This window comes from Petaurus breviceps, unplaced genomic scaffold (genome assembly GCF_028583685.1).
Source record: "Petaurus breviceps papuanus isolate PSGF00001 unplaced genomic scaffold, PetGlider_PUasm1.0 567, whole genome shotgun sequence".
In the NCBI taxonomy this organism is placed as follows: Eukaryota; Metazoa; Chordata; class Mammalia; order Diprotodontia; family Petauridae; genus Petaurus; species Petaurus breviceps.
In genome coordinates, this window is record NW_027186383.1 from 8,287,448 (window position 1) to 8,308,210 (window position 20,763).

Here is a 20,763-nt window from a genome sequence, read left to right on the forward strand (position 1 = left end):
CCCATCCCATTTACATGTTGTACATGTTTATACACGTACTTGGTCTTTCCCTGGCTTGAATATAAGCTCCTTGAGGGGAGAGACTGACACCTTGCAGACCCTTGAAAAATCACAAAATCATAGGAGAGTCAGAAGTTACCTCAGCAGTCATCCAATCCAACCCACCATACATGAAAGGAGTTTCCACTCTAACATAGGTCAGGCGTATTCCCTGTGTTACCCCAATGGGGGTCATCCTGGGTAACCTCCAAGATTCCTGCCAGACTTTGGACAAGCAGCCATCTAGACCATCCTGATCACAAAAGGAATCTTTCATGGTCTAATGCTAGGTTATATTTATGTCTAATTTTTAGAGGTTATATTACAATCTATTATAATGTGGTTGAACTAGATGGTTGACAAGGTCTCTGTTAACTCCTATATGCATGTTGAGAGATGGATAGAGGGATTGAGTCTGCTCTTGCATTTTTGACTGATATCACAATATATGGAATCTTATCTTACTGCAGAAGGGGTAAAGCCCAATGAGTTTGACCTCATCACCACCTTGAACACCATTTTGACCTACCTCCAGCACAGCCCTGGCTAGCTATCACATACCTCCTCTAGGGTTATGGTTTGTTTTATGGAAACCAAGTCTCTGAAATAGATCTTAGGAGCATATGATTCCCATTAGGGGTTAAGCAAAAGCTCCAAGAATTTCTTTGAACACTAAGTCAGAGAACTGTCTGGAACCATGACTTCAATGGAGCAGCAAACATGAGCAGTCAAAAGAAGAGACAATCTTATTCTGGGGGCACTTGGGATGGCTTTTTTTTAATGCAGCCATCAGGAGGGATTAATGATCTTTGGTTCTGAGTTGGGGCTGAGCCAGAGTGTCTCCAGCTAGGAATCATTTTTCTGGTAGCCAACATGGGAGGCAGTCCCCAGTCCCCAAAATTCTTTTTTCCATCTTTGGTCTCTGAGTCATCCTTGGTATTTTAGCTGTCATTTCTACTTTAGAGCTCAGAAAATATTTTGTATTTGAAAGTTATTTGTACTTTGTGCCTTCTAGAACAGGGCATGATTAGGCCATAGTACACAGGTTTGAGTTATCAGATATTAATCCAAAGCCACCCAACTCTCTGGGGTTAAACGGTTTTTTTTTTTACCCAAAATGACTGCCAGGATATGTAGATGACTCCCCATTTTGCCCAGGAAGGATGTGGGTGACAGTGGAATGTCAATGTATTGTGTAAATACTGTTCTCAGGCAGCCCAATCTGCTGGAGGTCAAGGTGACTGACCTTTGCTCTGCTGCTGATCTTTAATAACATGGAGACAAAGGAGGCAGAAGAGTTAGGACAATACCAGGGGAGGACCACTGCCAGTGGACTTTGGAAGGCCATCGAGGACAGGGCCCTTCCTTCCTCTCATGATGAGGAGGAGGAGGCAGACGATGCTGACCCTGCAACGGCAGAAAGAGAATCACGATGCAGCCACATCCCTCTCCGAAGGAATTCCATATACTACCGTTCCATGCGCCACTGGAGTGAAAGAAAAGGCAAGAATCGCTTGGAAAAGAGAGGCAGCCGGGCTCCAGGTCAGTACCAAGGCCAGTGGTCACTGTTGGGTGGTGTTTGCTGAGATCTGGGGTCACTGGGAAGGGATGGGACACTGAGAAAGTGGGCTATATGGGTGGCCTTGAAGATGAGGAGGCAGTGGAAGGAGACAAGGACCTGGGGTCTTAATCTTGGCTCCCCTACTTACCTGGGCAAATCACTTCCTGGGCCTCAGTTTCCTTATTTGTAAAATGAGAGGTTTGCACTACAGACCCTTCCAGCTCTAAATCTCAGTTTCCTTCCCTGTAAAACAAGAGGGATGGAACAGACAGTCTCTAGGATTCCTCCAAGCTTTAAATCTGTGATCACATATCTAGAGAAAGGAAAGACTGAGGCAGCTGTACCAATAATACAGCTACCTCCCAACAGTGCCCGAGTTATTTTAGGAGAAGAGATGTGTGACCTTGAACACCATGTAGCCCTCGTGTTGGAGGCTCTCCTGACCCAGGGTGTAGGTCGCCCTCATGAGGATCTCCTCCTTTCTGGTCCTCACCCACAAAGTCCTGGGCAGTGGATGTTTTCCTGGTGCCCATAGTATATTGAGACTGGCTCCCCATCTCACAGCTCATCATCCTAAGAGGAAAAAAGGGGGGACGTTCTTGAGTGAGTGACCATTGATCCCAAAGAGGGTGGAAAGTGCCAAGGTCCTGCCCAGCTCTGGGCATAAGAACTCTCCTGGCAGAGGCCAGCTCCCACCCAGTCCTACCTTGGCACACTTTCCCCTGAGCTGGGAGAATGGCTGGAAGGGGGAGCCTTCTGGCTTCCATTTCAGACTCCTAGCTCATTGCAGTCAGGCAGTCCCCCAGGTGCTCAGGCAAGGTGAGGCCAGTCTCATCTTCTGTTCTTTCTCCTTCCTGAAGGGCTTTCCCTTAGCCTTTGGCTGTCAACACTCATGCCTGCTCGTCCTTTCTCTTCTCTCCAGCATTTGATCTCTCTTTATGACCAGCCCCAGCCACCCCCTCGCTGCTAACACGATTGATTTTCCTCCATCATTCAAACTGGATTGAGGGAGGAATGAGACAGCTCCCCCAGCACCCACTGAATTTATTTTTTAAGTGTTTTTTGTTGTGAACTTAAACACCAACAAACACCAATGTCTCCATATACAAAGAACAAGAAAGGTGGATATAAGAAACCACGGATTTCTCTTGCTTTGTTTGTTTTTAAGAAGCATAATATGCATTCTCTGTATGGAGATAGAGGAAACTCTAATAGTTTAAAAGCACACTAAGACTTTTGGGACATCCTATAGATCTATGTCTCATAATGATAGCTAACATTTACAAAGTGCCTACTATGTTCCAGGTTACTCTTACTAAGCACTTTACAATTATGATCCCGCTGCACCCTCACAACAACCCTTGGAGGTAGGGGGTCTTATCCCCATCTTATAGATGGGGAAACTGAGGGAAACGAGGGGTAGGGTCAGATGGCTTAGTCATTTCAGTTCTGTTCGACTCTTTGTAACCCACTTGGGGTTTTCTTGACAAAGATACTGGAGTGGTTTTGCCACTTCCTTCTCCAGCTCATTTTACAGATGATGAAACTGGGGCAGAGTGAAGTGACTTACCCAGGGTCACACAGTAAACAAGCATCTGAGGCCAGATTTGAACTCAGGTCTTCTTGCCTCCACATCTGGCACTCTCTGCAGCTGCCCCAATATGCTATGTATGCTTTGTATATAAACAGAGAGACCCCATCATAACACAACTTCTGTATTTGTGTACCCTTCTCTACTTCTTGGGTCTCTTCTGTGTATTTTTGAAAATAAAATGTCACCGATGCCCCTTTTCTTTGCATATCTATCACCCACCCTCCCCATTGTCCACGTGGGAAGGGGTGCTAACTCCACATACCTGCGGCTGGGAGCCCTGTGGGTATGGGTAGAAAGGGCTCTTGACTCCAGAATGAGAGAGCCTGGGTTCAAATCTTGTCTCTCTCACCACCTGTGTGACAGACGGGTCAGACTTCCCTTCCTCTCTGTGGGCCTCTTTGTTTCCCCCTTTGGCATGAGGCAGTTGGAGTAGATGACCTTCAAGGCCTCTGATCCTATAACTATTTTTTTTCACATATGTCACAAGAGGGGTGGGTACCAGTTAGATCTCGGCTGCCGGGGTCCCTTCCAGTTTGGGGATTCAATGACTATTCCTGGACAATCTCTGAGTTCCCTTCCAGGTCCCATGATCCCGATCACCTTGAAAGCCATTTAAGTGTGGCTGCAGGGGTAGCAAGGCTGCCAGCCACTGTGTTAGACCAAGAATACTGAATGTATATTCTTAGCCAAAAAAGCAGGATCTGCCAAGCAGATCTACCGCTTGCCAAATGCAGCAGCAAAGGAAGCTGCTTGGCTTAGCTGGGCCTGAGGTTTGCCCCTGGAGCTCTCAGATCCAATTCTAAGGTTCTATGAAATCAGATCTGTTAGAAATGTCATCTCCGCTTAGCCCCAAAGATAAACGTGTTGTCCCTTATATGACCAGCCCCACACAGCTGTCTTTGTTAGATGAAGCTGCCCTACTTACAAAATGCCCTCCCCTTTCATTTCTGGGAAATTGTTCCTTAAGTCTGGGCCTTCTCTGCTGGGCAGGCTCTGCTGGGCTTCCTACTCCTAAAATCTACCTCTCTGCTCCTGTTGGCACGAGTAGAGATCGAAACCAATTTTAAGTAAGAATTACTGGGCTATCAGCAGGGAGAGTCACTGAGAGGGACCAGAGGGACAACATCGTCCCATGACCTCATTTCATTTTAAACATTTTATTGTTGCTTTTTTTTACAACATAGTCATTCCTGAAGCTGTTCCTTGCCCCTCCCCCCCCACTTCTTGGAGACTGGAGTCTCCTTTCCTCCTAACAAAGGGGGAAAATGTTTAGCAAAACTGGTGGAAACATCAATGGCTGGTTGCCTCAGTTTTCTTGTCTGTAAAATGGGTTGTTGTGAGAAGAAAATGACATAATGCTTGTAAAGTGCTCTATAAATACCTTCTCTTATCTGACTATCCCGAAATAGTATGTACAGTCAGATAAGAGAAACTCATAGCTAGAAGGCATTTTTTTAAAAGTCTTTTTCTTTCCTTTGTGGAGCTTTCATGGAACTCCCCACAGGCGTAGGGTCCATTGCTGCTGGGATCTCTGTAGAGTTCTAAAGCAGCCTTTCCCCACTGGGTCTAGTTTGGTAAGGATACTGACATTGACTGTTCCAGGGACATTCCTGGGGCGCCTATGGGAAATCCAAAAGCTGTCAGACCTTTGGAAGTTCATAAGGTCTTCGTCTGGTCAAGGCAGGAGCAGGGAAATGGCAGAGTGGAAAAGAGAAGACAGGCTGTTATTCTCCCATCCCAATGCCCTCTCCAGAGCCCGGCTGGGATTAAGCCTTTCTCTAGGGTGCGGGACACTCAGATGTTCAATTTCAACCTAACTTCCCATTTTAATACAAACCCCACAGGATATGACTGATTCCTTTCAGTCAGCCCCAATATGTTTCCCAGCTGATCAATAACCTTTCACACCTAGTTCATTGCCTTTGATTGATAGCTTAAATAGAGATATTTTTACATGACAAAGACAGAACCATTTCATTAGTTATTTTTAGTGAGGTAGAGTGATTGATTGAGTCAATCGAGAATTCCCAGACCTCCATAATTATTGAGGTAAGGGAATGGAACACCCCTCTTACATAAATAATTAAAATTATTCTTAAAAAGGAAAAAAGAACTGGAAAATGATGCTCTCTTTATTAAATTTCTAGTTGTTTTTTTTTTTTCCCCAAACGTCTTTTTAAAAATCCAACCATCTGTTTTAGTGTTTGGGTAGGTTTTTATTTTTTTTGATATAGATTTGGAATAAAGAGATGTCTGGGCCCAATATAGTGACTTTCTTCATTGTACTTGCATCTCCATAATCATACTGTTTTCATGAAAGATTGGAGACTCAAGTGCCTAGACATGGAGTGTGTAACAGAGTAGGGCTTATTCTTCTTTGGGGGAACAGGAGACAGGCTCTCCCTCACTACTCGCCTACTGTACCTGCATACCTCATGGGTAGAATGCTGCACCTCAGGTTAGGAAGGGCTGGGTTCACATCCTGCCTCTGACATCTAACTAACTCTGTTACCAAGCCAAGTCTTTTAATCTCTCCCAGTCTTACTTTCTTTGTCTGTTAAATGGGTACAAATGCCAGCAGTTATTATCCTTTCCTCTCTCCTTCTAGACACACAGATGTTACTGCTCTAAAGATTCAGAGATGATCCAGGCAGGAAAGGGGGCATTACCTCTGACTTGGGGCCTTTGTTAAATGTTCTAGGTTCACTGGAAAATAGAAGATCTATGAAGGAGGCCCTGGGCTTGAATTTGTCTGGGATAACCCTTGCAGATCATGGGGAAAAGAGGTAGGTAAAGAAGAGAATTGTATGGGCTGATGGCTGAATAGAGTGCTGAGGGGAGGAGAAGGGAGAGAGAGAGTTCTGACTGGTTCTTTGCCAGAATGGGGTTTCTGACTGGGGACTCGGAGATGAAAAAGTAAGTTGTTAATTCATTTTTTACAACTTCCAAGGGCAGAAAGAACTCACGCAGTGTGGTCTTTCTGGGCAATTGAGTTAGCAAGAGTGGCTGGGCATCAATAACCTTCACCAGTCTGCTCTGGGAAAAAACCAAACAAAACACCCCACTCCTCTAAAGCTCTAAGGGAACCGAGGGTTAGAGAAATTAAGTGGCCAACAATGTCAGTCAACCCATCAAGAAGCATTTATTAAGGGCTTACTATGTGCTAAAACTGTGGGAGTGGTCAGAGACAGCCAGTGTGCCCGTCCACAAAGACAGAGGGGGAGAGGGGGAGAGGTGACTGCCAGCCCTGTCCTTGCTGCACACATTGTCTTCCCTAAGAGAGAATTCCTGAAGGACTGGAGATGCTTCACAGACCTGGGTTCGAGCCTGGCCTTTGACACATCCTGGCTGTGTGGCCCTGGGTACATTCCTGGATCTCTCAGTGTTCCAGACAGCTCCCTAGACCATAAGTGGCAGGGAAGGGGCTGACCTGCATTGGCAGAGAGCGTATTCTCACTGGATGTTTCCATACCAATGAATCCCAGCCCCGGTTCTCCTCCCCTCTCCCCAACTCCTAACCCAGAGCCTGGAACAGCATAGTTGCCAATGAATGTTTGCTCATTGATTGTTGGGTTCAAATCCTTTCTTTGATGCTTAGTGCTGAGAGGCCCAAGGGAAGTCACCTCACCTCATTGACAGTTTCCTCATCTGTGCAATGGGGTTTGCGCTGTCACAGTGCCTGCCTCCCAGGCTTGCTCTGGGGATACACTGAGATTCATTAGGGTTCTCCTTACTTTGCCAAGTGGCCCAAGTTCAGCAGACTCACATACAGATCCTTAAAATCAAAAGAGGCCTTGGATGAAGGAGCGAAGACCCAGCAAAGGAAGGGCAAAGAGAAATCCCACTGGCAGACCTGCTTGCTGTTCTTTCATTGGGACCTTCGCTAAGAGGCACGCCAGGTCCAGCTGGAGAAGGGTTCAAGTACAGGTCACCCCCCCTCCATCACCTTGGGCAGGGGCCTGAGGAGCCCCAAAGACGAATGTTAGTCCCCAGCGCCTGTAGACACTGGGAGGGGGGTGCACCTGGCCGGGCAGCCCTCCAAGGGCTCCAACTCCCGGCTTCCTTCTTCTCCTCGGATGTGTGGAATCAGCACCATCAGCCCCTGGCATTCAGGCAGCTCTGCCAGCTATAAATTAAGATCTTAACTTGGGAACAAGGAACAATTGTGGGCTCTGTGCGGGCCAGGGCCAGACACCACTCCAGGACTGAAGTCTTCTTGTTGACTTCCCTTTGGTGCCATGGCCCTGACAACTGTCACATCCCCAGTCGTTTAGCTATGTCAATGCCTTTGACCCTTAGTGGGGACCCCAAATACAGGACCACGGACTGGGGATTCAGAAGGATCTGAGAGGTCGGCTAGCCCAAGCCCCCCATTTTACAGATGAGGAAACTTAGGCCCAGAGGGATGAGTGGCTTCTCCTTGGTCATGAATGCAGTCAGCAGTCAGAGACAGAGAGAAGATGAATCTTTTACCCAAGTTCTACCTCTCAACTATTATGCTCCCCATTTTACAGACAGGGAACCGAGGTTTAGGGAAATTAAGTGGCCAATAATGTCCATTGATCAGTCAAGAAGCATTTATCAAGGGCTTACTATATGCTAAGCATGGAGAACACAAAGGAAAAGAGAGAACAGTCCCTGTCCTCGAGGAGCTTACATTCTAAGGGGAAGACAACATACACACAAATGGGAAGATGCATGATACCCCCAGGGGTCTCACTTGGTCCTTGCAACAGCCCTGTCAGACTCATCGACATTATTGTGCCCATTCTACAGATGAGGAAAATGAGGCTCAGAGATGTGCCCAGGGCCATGCAGCTAAGATGAATGGAGGGACAATCTCCTGCCTCTAGAATCCAACTCTGACTTTTACCAGACTTTACCACCTGGTCCCCACCCTGCTTTCCCGGCTCATTCTACTTTGCTGCCCCACATGCTCCCTTTTATGTTACTCTGGCAGCTGGACATTATCTCCCATATCTGTGTCTTTTCACAAGTTGGCTCTGGGGCTATCTTCACCTCTACCTCTAGGGATCCCAAACTGCTTAAAGCTCAGCTCAGATCTCAATTTCTACTGAAGGCTTTCCTGGTCCCGGATGTTAGCGTCTACTCTGAAAGAAAAGTATTCCATTTTGTGTTTATTTTGCCAAAGAAAGGTAGCATAGTTTAGTGGCCAGAGAGGTGTCCTCAGATCCAGTAAGACCTGGGTTCACATCCTGCCTCTGACACACACTGACTCTGCAGCCCTGAGTAAGTCATTTAACCAGGGATCTTGGTCAGGATCAGTTCTTTAATATTATAAATTAATATTAATACTACAGAGCATTGCAAGCTGTCTCATTTAGTCTTCACGATGTTTCTGTGATGTTGGTGATCACACACACACACATATATACATACATACATACATATATATATATATATATATATATATATATACCCATTTGAGAGATAAGGAAGCTGAGACTGAGAACAGTTAAATGACTTGCCCAAGGTCACACAGTTATTTGCAGGAAACTGGATTTTTTGGCAGGAAGTGGGGAAGCATTGAAGGTGGCAGCATAACTAAGGTTGGGCAACTGGGACTTTGTGCCAGGGCAGAGAAAGTGAATAGTTTCCAATAGCATGATCCTTGGGGTGCACAAACTCACCTCAGAAGTACCATCTGGCCCTGGAGTCCTATCTCTACCTGGAGTTTGGAGGGCTCCCCTCAGAATACCCATTTAAGGAGACCAGCTCTTTCTCCATTTCTCACTGTGCTTCTCCATCATTCTCCCTCTCCCCTACTCCACTCCCTCTTTCAGATCCTTCTATATGGTGGTACCTCATGAGGCTTCACAGGAAGGTCTATAGCTCTGGAGCAGGAAGGGACCTTGGAGATCAATGGATCCAAGCCCTCATTATTATAGATGGGCAGACAAGAATCAGAAATATTAAGTGACTTGCCCAGGGTAACACAGGGAGCAAGGGGCCAAGCAGGGATTTGAACCTGGGTCCTTTGACTCCAAAGCCCACATTCTCCCCCCAGTCCCATTTTTCTGGTAGCTTTATCACAACTGTTAGAGGTAGGAGGGAATCTCATCCAACCTCCTCATTTTACGGATATTTACTGATTGTGACCTCTTCAACAAATTTTCTTTCTTGTCTTATCTCCTGTGCAGTTCCTTGGTTGGGTCCTACCATCAAGGAAGTCAGTCAGTCAACAGTCAATTAACATATACTAATACAGGGTTGAAAAGGATCTCAGTCCCACCCTCTTCTTTTACAGTTGGGTAAAATGAGGTACAGACAGGTGACATGATTTGCCAAGCAAGGGCTTTTCTTTCTTCACATGAATTCAATGAGGGAGGAACTACAATCATCATTAGACCTGTTTTAAAGCTGAAAAAAAGAGACTCAGAGACAAGAACCTCCCATTGTCACAAAGCTGATCTGGATCAAGGCTAGTGTCGGAATCCAGGTTTTCTGACTTTTGGCCATTAGCAACAGGCACAAAGTTGAAGGGGGAAAGCAGCAATGTCTCTAGTGAAATCTAATGCACACAGAGAAGGCTCTCAGCACCAATGGGATCATTGACTCTAGAGATCTCCCTTGCTTTCCCTTCCCTGCCAAGGCAATCCAAGCAGCCAGGAGAGAGCAGACTAGTGGATAGAGTGAGTCAGGAGGGCCTGGGTTCTAATCCAGCCCCTAGCTAGTTATGTGTGACCCTGGGCAAGTCACTTCAATGGTGCCCTCCATGGTCTGAAAAAGGAGAGGGGTGGGATTAGATACTCAGATTAAAGCTAGAAGGGCAGAGACAGGGCTGGAGGTAGTTATGGAGTTGAGATGGAGAGACGTACAGCTGAAGATTCTTATTGCTTGGGAAGCTGGGAAATTCAGTGGAAACACCAAAGCAGATCTGAAATCAGAAAGACCTGAATTCAAATTCCATATTCATCACTCACTAGCTGTATGGACCCCCTCCCCCAACACATACATACATCACTTAACATCTGTTTGCCTCAGTTTCCTTATATGTAGACTATCAGGGATGAGGGACTATCCACAGAATTTCAGATGTAAGGTATATCAGCAGAAGTCCATCCCTTACCTGAGAAAGAAGCCCCACAACCATACACCTGGAGACTGGCAAAAGATGAAGATGGAGGGACATTGGCTGACAATGGAGTGGGTCTTCCAAAGGAAAAGGTAGAAGGGGCTAGATGCTGCCTAGGGGCATTCAGAATTGGAGGGAGGTTAGGGGAGTGTAGGCATGCTCTTAGGCAACCATGGGGTTGGAAAATTGGCAGGTGTGGGGGGGGTAGCCCAGCATGGAGTGGATTCATGTGGCCCCTTCCCTCCGGAATTTAAGTGAGAAATTGTGCGGTTAATGAGACACAGACTTTGAGAGAGAATCTGGAACGGGGGACATAGACTCCCTGACTGAGCCCATGGGACCTGGAGGAGCCCTGTTTCCAAGTTAGGAGAGGGGTGCAGGAGTCAGGTGGGTATCTCCTCCAGGCAGGCCTTGGCCAGGTAGCTCTGACGACCCACTGCTGCTCCCCCTCCCCCATGGTCTTCGAAGCCAGCTCCACTGAGAACAGTGAAGATAAAGGGCAGGAGAATCACCTGGGGAAGCTGAGGGTGTGGGGCCGGCCGTCAGGGCCCTCAGAGCTTTAGAGCTGGAAGGGACTTCAGAGGCCATCCAGGCTACCCTTCATTTTACAGAAAAGTAAACCAAGGCCCCAGAGAGGGCAAGGGAGTATTGCCCAAGGCTACACAGCTAGTGAGTGTCAGAGGCTGGATTTGAATCTAGGACCTCTAACTCCAAATCTAGCACTCTTTGTATTTCTCCCACACTGTTTCTTGTCATGAACTGTGGGCTCCATCCTCCTCAGATTTCCATTCAGAAAGAAGTTAAAACCAGACACCAAATTTAAAAACTCACACCTCTTTACTAGACTATAAACTCCATGAGGGCAGGGATCCATGTATCAAGAACACTTTACCTCCCCCAGTGCCCAACCCCCCAGGAGAGGTTTAGCAAATGTTTGCTGAATTGTGTTGTGTTACCGCGATGCCCAGTTCTGGAGTATGAGGACCTAAGCTCAAAGCATACCTCTAACAGTCACTACCGGTGGGACGTTCGGTCCTCACAAGTTTCCCAAACCTTCGTTTTCTCATTTCGAAAAGTCCAAGACCCAAGAATTTCTCCTGGTCTCAGTCTTCTCCTCTGTAAAATGAGGGGGTTGTACAAGATGGTCCCTGGGAGCTTCAGACCCTCTGTCCTGGGACCCGTTGATCTGTCCAGAGGCACATCTGTTTCTTGGACCAGCTGTGTACTTCCTTCCGGATGCTCCCCTTCCCTTTTCACATCCTCCCTCCCTCTTTCGCTCTCTCTGTGGAATATCATACTACTGTCTTTGCCAAATTTAATCAACCATTTCTCTCTCACTTCTTTCCTTCCTGACCAGTAGATAACAGAAGACTGCTGGAGAAACCAATAAGTGTCTCTTCCCTCTCCTCCGCAGGCCCCCCCCCTCCATCCTCAGGGGACCTGAAGAATGGGTGCCCCTCCAAGGGAGGTGCTTCTGCAGAACCTCTCCTTTTCTAAGGCCCAAGGGTGGGGACTGAGCAGCATCCTGACCCCCCAGCTTCTCCATTATCCTGTGCCCAGGGCCCAGCTTCCCCCACCCCCATTTCCTTTTAACTTATCAATGGAGGCAATATTGAGGAAAAGAGCTGTCTTTCTCCTCTCTGGATGAAAGCTGGTCAGGATGGTAAGAAGCAGGGCCAGTCCTTCTGAGAGAGCGGTAGAGATACGGATTTGGAAGTCAGGAGACCCAAATTTGAATTCAAGCTCTGACACCAATTTGCTGTGTGACTGTGGCTATGGATTTAACCTCACTGTCCTATTCATGTATGCATGAGCAGTTCGGATCCGAGGCTCTCCCAAAGCCCCCTTCTCTCAGTCCTAGGGTAGATTTGGGTCTCCCTCAGCAACCTGGCAGAGTTCCTTGAGAGAGACCCTTGGGCCCTCTGGATTCAGAACTGGAAGGAGACTTGGGAACCATCAAGTCTAACCTGGGGGGTCTCAGGCTGAAGGAGTGACTTGCCCTAAGTGGCCCAAGGAGTGTTGGCTGAGCTGGAGCCAAAGGCAGGACCCACGATTGTTGACTGGTTCGCACACTGCACAGATTCCTCCCCAATGGTACAGAAGCCAGGATTCCTCTCTTCCTGGGCGTTTCCAGAAGAGAAGGATAAAGTAACTCCCCCCCCCCCCCCATAGGCTCCTAGAAGGGGGGGGGAGGACGAGTTCCCCAAGGTTCTTGGGTTGGGAAGATAGTTCTGGTTAAACCACCTTCCTCCCCATTTCTTCAAGGTCAAATCGGGGAAATTTCCCTTTCCTTCCTAGAGAAGGTGAGGGACCTGAAGGAACCTCTTCTTCCTGCCCCATTTTGGAATCTGATCACCTTTCCCTCTGGGAGCAGCTGCCCCAGCCCTCCTCCCCCCCCCCCCCCCCCCGGATACCTCCTGTGAAGGAGGAGCACTGAAAATAGCCTGAAGGAAGTAGGCAGTCTTCCAATTCAGTGGCCCCGTGGCCAGAGTAGTCTGACTATCCCACTAGCCATGGGCGGGTCTCTCCCCCTCTTTCTTCTTCTTCTAACTTGGGGAGTCAGACTGGATCACTTCTGAGGTCTTCTTCAGCTCTCAATCAACAAGCATTCAGTCCACACTTACCATGTGCTGAGCCAGGAAAGGTACCTGGTAGAAGGCAGCAGACGAATGGTGAAGGAGGCCAAGGATCCTGAGAGGTGGAGGTCAGGAAGGAGAGACAGCTGGGGATCCTGGCCTTGGGAGAAGAGCCAGTAGCAGAATCCTGGTGCTAACATCAGGAAGCGGCTGGGAAAGAGGCTTCCCTCTGAGCCTCAGCTTCCTGATTCGTAAAATGAAGGTGTTGAACTAGAAGACCTTGAGTCCTTAATTAAGGGGAAAAGTCTGCTGACCTCAGAGTCAGCAGAAATCTCAAGTGGGATCTCAGGGCAGACGGTCAGTTGGGTGGCATTGGCTAAGCTGTTTGCCCTCTCTGTGACATGTGGGCTACTGTGAAGAAAGTACTGCAAAACCAGATAAATCAGAGCTAAAAGGGTCACCCTAGGGGGCAGCTAGGGGACGCAGTGAATAGAGCACCAGCCCTGGAGTCAGGAGAACCTGAGTTCAAATCCAGCCTCAGACACAGAACACTTATTAGCCATGTGACCTTGGGCAAGTCACTTAATCCAATTGCCCTGCCTTCCCTCCTCCAAGAAGATAAATAGATAAATGAATGAACGAATGAACAAATGAACTAACGAACAAATAAGCAATTAAATGAATAAATAAATAAAAGGGACCTCCGAGGTCAGGTAACTATCCCCCTTATCTTACAGAAGAGCAAACTGAGGCCCAGGGAAGTTAAAGGACACATCCAAGGCTACACCAGTAGTAGGAAGTGGTTAAGCCAAGATTCAAATCCTGTTCATCAAACTCAAGGCAAAACTAGATTTAGGGCTGAAAGGGACCTTAGGGTTCACCTAGTTCATCCATAGACTCAGGAAGGGAAAAGACCTGCCCAAGGTCACACAACTAAGTGGGAGACAGAACCAAGTGTCACCTGCCAAAGCCAATCCAGCATTTATGTAGGTGCATGCAGGTACATCAGTGTTCCCACCAGGCCTTCCAGCTCAGGCGTCAGCCCCTGTCCAGGGCTGCCCTTCACTGCCCAGCTCCAACCTGGCCTGTCTGCCCAGCCCTGCGCTGCCCCGTCCTGCTCTGCCCTGCTTTGAGCTGCCCAGCCCTGCCCCGCCCCGCCCTGCCCGGCCCGGCCCAGTCCTGCGCTACGCGGCGCTGCCTCCTGTCGGGGCGCTCCTGCTGCTACTGTGGGCGCCGCGTCGCAGCCGCTGTGACCGCCGCCTCCCGCCTCCCGCCTCTCCTGTTACCGTGGCAACCCCCAGGAGCCTTCCAGGCAGCGGCAGCAGCAGCAGCAGCAGCAGCAGCCTAGCAGAGCAAGGGTAGCAGCAGCGGCGGCGGCAGCGGCAGCTCGGGGTCCAACCTGCGTCCCGCACAGCCCTCCTGGAGCTAGCCCGCGAGCTGCGCCCGCCCTACCTCCCTCCCTAGCTCCCCAGCTCCCTCCAGCCCGCGCCCGCCCGCCGGCCCGGGACCCTCATGGAGCTGCTGGCTGCCGCCTTCAGTGCTGCCTGCGCCGTGGACCATGAGGGCTCCTCCTCGGAGAGCGACCCCCGGGACTCGGCGGCTGGGCACCTGGCCAGCAGGTGAGGGGGACCCGGCCCCTGGTCCGCACTGCCCTCTCCTCCCCTGCCCACCTATCCCGTCGGAGCGCTGCTGCCTACGCCCGCCAGACTCCGCACACCGCCCCCGAGAGCGCAGGCTGCTCCCCACTGCTCTGGGGGCTCACTCTCCTTCCGCCTCCCCTTCTTCCCTGGCTTCAGCCTTGAGTCCTCTCCCCTCCATGCGCTTCCGTGGCCCTCTGCCCTTCTCCTCTCCTTGCGCCCCCGCGCCCCTCTCTTACCCTCTTCTCTCCAGTAGCCTCCTCCCAATCTCCCCCCCCCCCCCCCCTCTTTTGGCCCGGAGGAGCGTCTCGATGACACTTACTCCCGCCGCTCTTCCCCTCTCCCCCAACTCCCCCCCCCCCGCCCTCTACCCCCACCCCGGGATACTCGGTACCTCCGCCCTGTTCTCGGGGAGAAGTGACTTTCTCTAGGTCTCTTTCGGCCGTGGGAAGTGGAGGCGGAGGGCAGGACGGGACAGGAGCAGGTCCTCTCTCGCCTCGCTGCCAATCCACCTGAATGCCTTCTCCTCCCCAACCTTTCACCTCCAAAGCCACCACAGCCCCTTGCGCCCTCCTCTCCCGAGCCTTCTTTCTTCCTTGCCCCGTCTTTCCTGCCCCACTTCGTTATCACAGAACGAGATTATGCCAGGGTTGAGGGTTTGGGGGTTGGCGGTGGAGGGGACAGCGGGTGAATGGGCTTCTCTTTCCATTTGCACACACATTTGCACACACATGCTGCCTAAGTGGGGAGAGTGGCCCAAGTCCGGAGTGCAAAATACTCTCTCCAAGGGGCCCCCGCGAAGGGAGGGGCCAAGTTTCCAAACCTTGTTTGCAAGCAATGAAAACATGAAGGCTTGGGCTTCGGCCATGTGGAGATGGATGGATGAATCACCGTATATTGCCCTAGTAAATAATTCCTTTCCTAGCACAATATTCTGAGTTCCTGGCCCCGGGGAAGAGAGAGGAGGGGGCCAGACATAAAAGTCAGTAACATTCTGTGCTGCCCTGATGAGCATGACTTGGCTCCCACAGCGGGCGCCAGGGGGTCATCCCCCATTTTCCACTGTGTGCGTTTCCACACTATTTAAGGAAAGGTCCCTGCTTAAAAGTGAATCTCTCTCTCTTCTCTCTCTCTCTCTCTCTCTCTCTCTCTCTCTCTCTCTCTCTCTCTCTCTCTCTCTCTCTCTCTCTCTCTCTCTCTGTCTCTTTCTCTGTCTCTCTCTGTCTCTCTGTCTCTCTCTGTCTCTCTTTCCTTCTCTCTCTCAGCGAATCTTCTTCTACCCCTGGAACCCTGGCCACGCCAGAGGAGTACCCAGCCCTGGCCACAGACAGTCCAACCACTCTCACCGAGGCCCTGAAAATGATCCATCCCATTCCTGCCGATTCATGGAAGATTTTCATCGAACAAATAGGTAATGGAGTGTGGAGAGTTCTCTGAGGCTTTGCTGCTGGGCAGGCTTCTGAGGCTCTGGGAGGGGCAGGCAGGACTTGAGAATCTGGGGAAGATAAGCTTGGCCTGGGGCTACCAGGGAGCTGATTGGTGGAGTGCTGCGTTGCTTCAGGGAGGCTGAGAACTGAGGTAGGGAAAAGTCTGCTGGGTTTCAGGACAAACTTAGTGCAGAAGGAGCTGCCTGGGGAGGTGGTGATCTCCCCTTCCCTGGAGGCCTGCAAGACAGGAGTGGGATGGCCACAGAGCGTGTCATAGTGCAAAGGTCTGTCTTCATATAAAGGTCTCTGAAGTGCTCCCTAACTCCCAAATTGTGCAATTCTGTTTGGTATACTAGGCTCTGGCATGGGTGTGTGTGTGTGTGTGTGTGTGTGTGTGTGTGTGTGTGTGTGTGTGCTTTCATCTTGAAGTATATAATTCTTCCTTGGCATGCTGTGTCTACCACAGTCTGGCTCAAAGTTCCTTCCTACCTAGCAACTGTAACTAAGTGTGCAAAGACTTTCCTGGCTGCCCAGCTCTGAGCCCATTTTGGTGCTGGACAGGCCAGCCCCTGGAGGTGCCAGTAGGTTGGGGTATGGGGCCAGGAAGGGCCCAACGTGGCTGGGCAGGACCAGGGTCACTACCAAAGAAGGGCTGGGAGAAGGCTGCCATTAGGGAAGGGTGACAGGGAGGGGAAGGGAGCCGAGGCTGGAAGAAAGGCGAGCTGATGGGGATGGAAAGTTGGAGCTGGAGGAGAGGAGGGTGTGTGTCATTGAGAGCAAGAGAAGCCTGGCTGCTGCTGGGTCTACGGCACTTCCAGGCTCTAGAGGCCCTGCAGGGGAGGTGGCTTTGCCTATGGAAGCAGCACCTGCCACTGTCATGGCTGTGACAGAAGGAGAAAGCACAGTGGAAAGAAGCTTGGCACTGGAGTTTGATGACCTGAGTTCGAATCTTGCCTGGGACACAATCTGTGGGATCTTGGGGCAGTCACCTCACTTTCTTGGGCCTCAATTTCCTCATCTGCAAAAGGAAAGGGCTGGCCTAGATGGTATCTCAAATCTCTCCTGGCTCAGTCTGTGAGCCTGGGAAAGTTGTCAGGATATCTGATGAACACCGAAAACCCGATGGGCCAGGTTGGGTGGAGCCTGCCATAAGCAATGCTTCCCTCCCTCTTCCTCCCCCTTTGCAGTTGTATTACTTTCCTGGTAGAACTGCTTAAAATCCCCACACTCAGGACTTGACATAAATACCTTTAATAAGTACCTACTATGTGTCAGGAACCGGCAGGTCGCTTCTCTGGAGGAGCTTGCCCTCCATGGACCCCAGGATCTAGTAACTACTCAGGGGAAGGTGTAACCCCCTGGGACTGCCCTTCAGGCCAGAACCGAGGCTGCATCTTCAGTGCCTGTACTGAAATAACCCAGACAATGGCAAGAGGACTTGGACGGCCAGATGAACGAGTGGGCAGGAGCAGAGCCAAGGGAGACAGTCTACCCCAGGGGAAGAGTCCTGGCTACGAGGTTCCAAGACCTGATTTTGGATCCCATCTCTGATGTTTGCTCCTTACGTGGCCTTGGGCAAGGCGTCAAACTCCTCTGTGCCTCAGTTTCCTGGTCTGTAAAATAAGAGGCTGATGAGACGATCCCTGGGCCTTTCTTAGACCTAGATCCTTGAAAGATAACAAAGCACGAAAACCAGAACGCTGGGGAAATCTCTTCCTATCCTAGATATTTCCAAAATTCTCATTTTATTTAAATGAAGTCTGGAAATGGCCATATTCTCATGTCCCTAAGGCCCCAAATGGCCACATTAAGTCTTCAGTAATCAAAAGCAGAAGCTGGTGTTAACCATTCTGAAGAGGTAGAGATCTGATTGGTGGCAGGCTTTGCCTCCCCACGATGTTTCTCTTCTGGCTTGCATAAGCACGGTCCCCACGTTTTCTGCTTGGGAATCTCCCCCTGCTCACCCATTTTGCAGATGAGGATGTTAATTGGCTGAACCTATCCTCAGTTGAGCTGCCTATTCCAACCCCTCAGTGCCTGGAATTGCTGGTCTTGTCCTGAGCCTTGTGAGGGTCGAATGCCCTTGACCTGGGTGAGAAAGTGCAGAGAGATGATGGGAAGCAGCAGTTATTCCACTTCCACTCCCAGTGCTCCTGGAGGAGGAGGGGGGCAAGGAGGGAGGCTGGAGCCTGAAGGAAGTGAGGAGGCATCAGAAGGTCCCACATTCAGAGGCATCTTCCCCAGAGCTGGTTGTAACTGAAACAAGATTCAATTCCTGGCTGTGAGACATCTTCCCTTCTCTCTGGGCCTCAGTGTCCATGAATATAATGAATGATTTGAACTAGAAAATCTCCAAGGTAATAACAATAAGTAGTATTTATATGATGGGCAGCTAGGTGGCACAGTAGATAGAGCTAGGAAGACCTGAGTTCAAGTCTGGTCTCAGACACTAGCTGCGTGACCCTGGGCAAGTCACTTAACCTTGTTTGTCTGAGTTTCCTCATCTGTAAAATGAGCTGAAGAAGGAAATGGCCAACCACTCCAGTGTCTTTGCCTAGAAAACCCCAAATGGGTCACCAAGAGCCAGACATGACTGAACAGCAAAAACAACAAATTTCTATTACGCTTTAAGGTTTGCAAACACTTCATATGTGAACTCACTTGGTGATCCCAACCAGCTTGGGAGGCAGCTAGTATAATAATCCCCATTTTATAGGTGGGTAAACTGAGGCACAGAAGCTAGGTGACTTGTCTAGAGTTGGATTAGAACTCACAATCTTGTTGTGAGGATCAAATGACACAATAATTGTGAAGCTGTGTTGATGATGATGATGGTGGCCATGCTTCCTCCCTTCCTAGCTTTGTGACTTTGGGGAAGCAACTTTGCCCTCTGGGCCTTGGTTTCTCCTTCTGTAAAATGAGGAGGCTTGGGCAAGGTGGCCTTCGACGTCCCCTCCAGACTTGGCTCGATGAATGACCTATGAGCTGGGGATGATGGCAGAGGGAAAGCTGGCCTTAGAGGCGGGGGATCTGGGTTCGAGTCCAGCTCTGCTTCCTGGCTGTGGGATTCCAAACAAGTTGTGTAACCTCACATGTCCCAGGCAACTCTGCCAGACTATAAATTGTGAAGCAGGTGTGAATCTTCATTGACGGAGAGTTCCCTCACTGGAAGTTTGTGGATGAAATAGCAGGTGGGGTCCGCTTTGACCTGCCTTCACCATCCTTCCTAAAGGTCCTGCTGCGCTAACCAAGGTGAAGAGGGGTGGGGCTGCCCCAGAACTTCTCCCCTTATAGCAAGTGAGGAGGCATCAGAAGGTCCCACACAGAGGCATCTTCCCAGAGCTGGTTTTGGCTGAAACAGGATTGGGAGGCCATTGGGAGCCCATAATGGTCTGAGTTTGGGCTGGCCATGGCCAATAGGGAGGATGGGCTGCTCTTGTGCTCCCCCGGTGTCCTAGACATGGAGCCAGACCTTGAAGAAGGCCCCTAGAAGCCGGAATCGCTCCCTGCACCCGTACCTGCCCTCCCACCCTGTGAACTCCCAGGAGGTGGTAGATGGAAGTGCTTCCACCATGGGCAGGTGTGGCTGCAGCTTCAAGGACTTCCCAGCTCAGGGATCTCAGAGGGTCGGGAGGATCTGAGTGATCCGAGGCTGCCCAAAGAGGGAGCTAAGCCATGGTCCCCAAGACCAGCCAGGGGCCATCTGCTCTGCTTCAGGGGTCGGAGGCTGATCAGGGGTGTTGTTGGATGTGTTCTGGGTAGGTGTCCTCACCTCCAGCAGCCTCGTACATGGGTACCCCCACCCTGCTCTGCTCCTCACTCTTTGACACAGAGACACAGACACACTCACTCAGACACACATTTATAGACACATGCCCTCTCTAGGCCTTTGGGGAAATCTCCCCAGGGGTGTCCAGCCCTGGGTTTGGGCTCAGAGGTTCTGGGTTCCAGCCTCTCCTCTGCACCTGACTCCCTGTGTGACTGTGACAAGTCACATCACTTGCTTGGGCTTCAGCTGTCTCATGTAAAATGGAGCGTCAGAGTAGGTATATGCTTATAGATCTCTGACCCTCCAAAAAGAAAACAGGCTCTGGGGTGGTAGGATCTGAATTCAAATCCTACCTCTAATGTTTAATACCTTTGTTGGGGCCACAGGCAAGTCAGTTAACTCTCTGAGACCCAGTTTCCTCATCTGTAAGATGATTTATGACTGCTGACTCCAAATCCAGAGTCCTATGCTTCTAAGCTTCTTCTCTTGTCTGGGCCTCGGTTTCCTCATCTGTAAAATGAGGGGCTTGGGTGTAAAGGTCCCTGAGATACTGCCAGTTCTGCGGTCCTGCCAGGAGCCTGAGAGGGGCAAGGGTGAAGTTGGGAGCCAGGCCCTCGCCTCCTACCTCCCCACCATCCCACACCCTTCCCAGTGTGCCGTGTGCCTTGTGCCTCTTCTTCCTCTGTCCTGAGGCCCCTGAGGAGGCTGGCCTAGGCAATCCCAAAGCACCTTCCAGCTCTCAGTCCTGGGACCATCCTGTGACCCTTACTGTTATCAAATGAATAACAGAGCCTGGGGGACACACGAGGGAATGGCCTTTGGAGATTTTTTTTTGCTTCTGAAATGAACTGTATTGTTTGCCAGGAAACCAGAAATTTTGCTTTTTCTTAAGAAAAGTGAAATCTTTGGAAATCTGTTGGTATTGTAGAAAGCGATTTAATGAACCCACTTCTGACCCATGAAACCTGGGGCAGGTCAGGCATCACCTTCCTGGCCTCAGTTTCCCACTCTGTAAAATGAGGAGACAGGACTAGATGGCCCCTGAGGTCCAGATCAGGGAACCC

At 50.0% G+C, this 20,763-nt stretch overlaps 1 protein-coding gene across 2 annotated transcripts in view; it reads left to right on the forward strand.

Moving 5' to 3' along the window:
- Positions 1 to 1,298: 1,298 nt before the first annotated feature.
- The window catches only part of NGEF (neuronal guanine nucleotide exchange factor), an 88,351-nt gene continuing 68,886 nt past the window's right edge, over positions 1,299 to 20,763 (forward strand). Inside the window, exons 1-3 of one of the 2 annotated variants that reach the window (XM_069103242.1) lie at positions 1,299 to 1,581; positions 5,896 to 5,980; positions 15,769 to 15,914. In XM_069103242.1, coding sequence (XP_068959343.1) covers positions 1,314 to 1,581; positions 5,896 to 5,980; positions 15,769 to 15,914 — 499 coding nt within the window. In that variant the 5' untranslated portion in view covers positions 1,299 to 1,313. Of the gene's footprint in view, positions 1,582 to 5,895; positions 5,981 to 14,112; positions 14,486 to 15,768; positions 15,915 to 20,763 lie in introns of those variants that run through there. The other variant, XM_069103241.1, reaches the window with a different exon arrangement.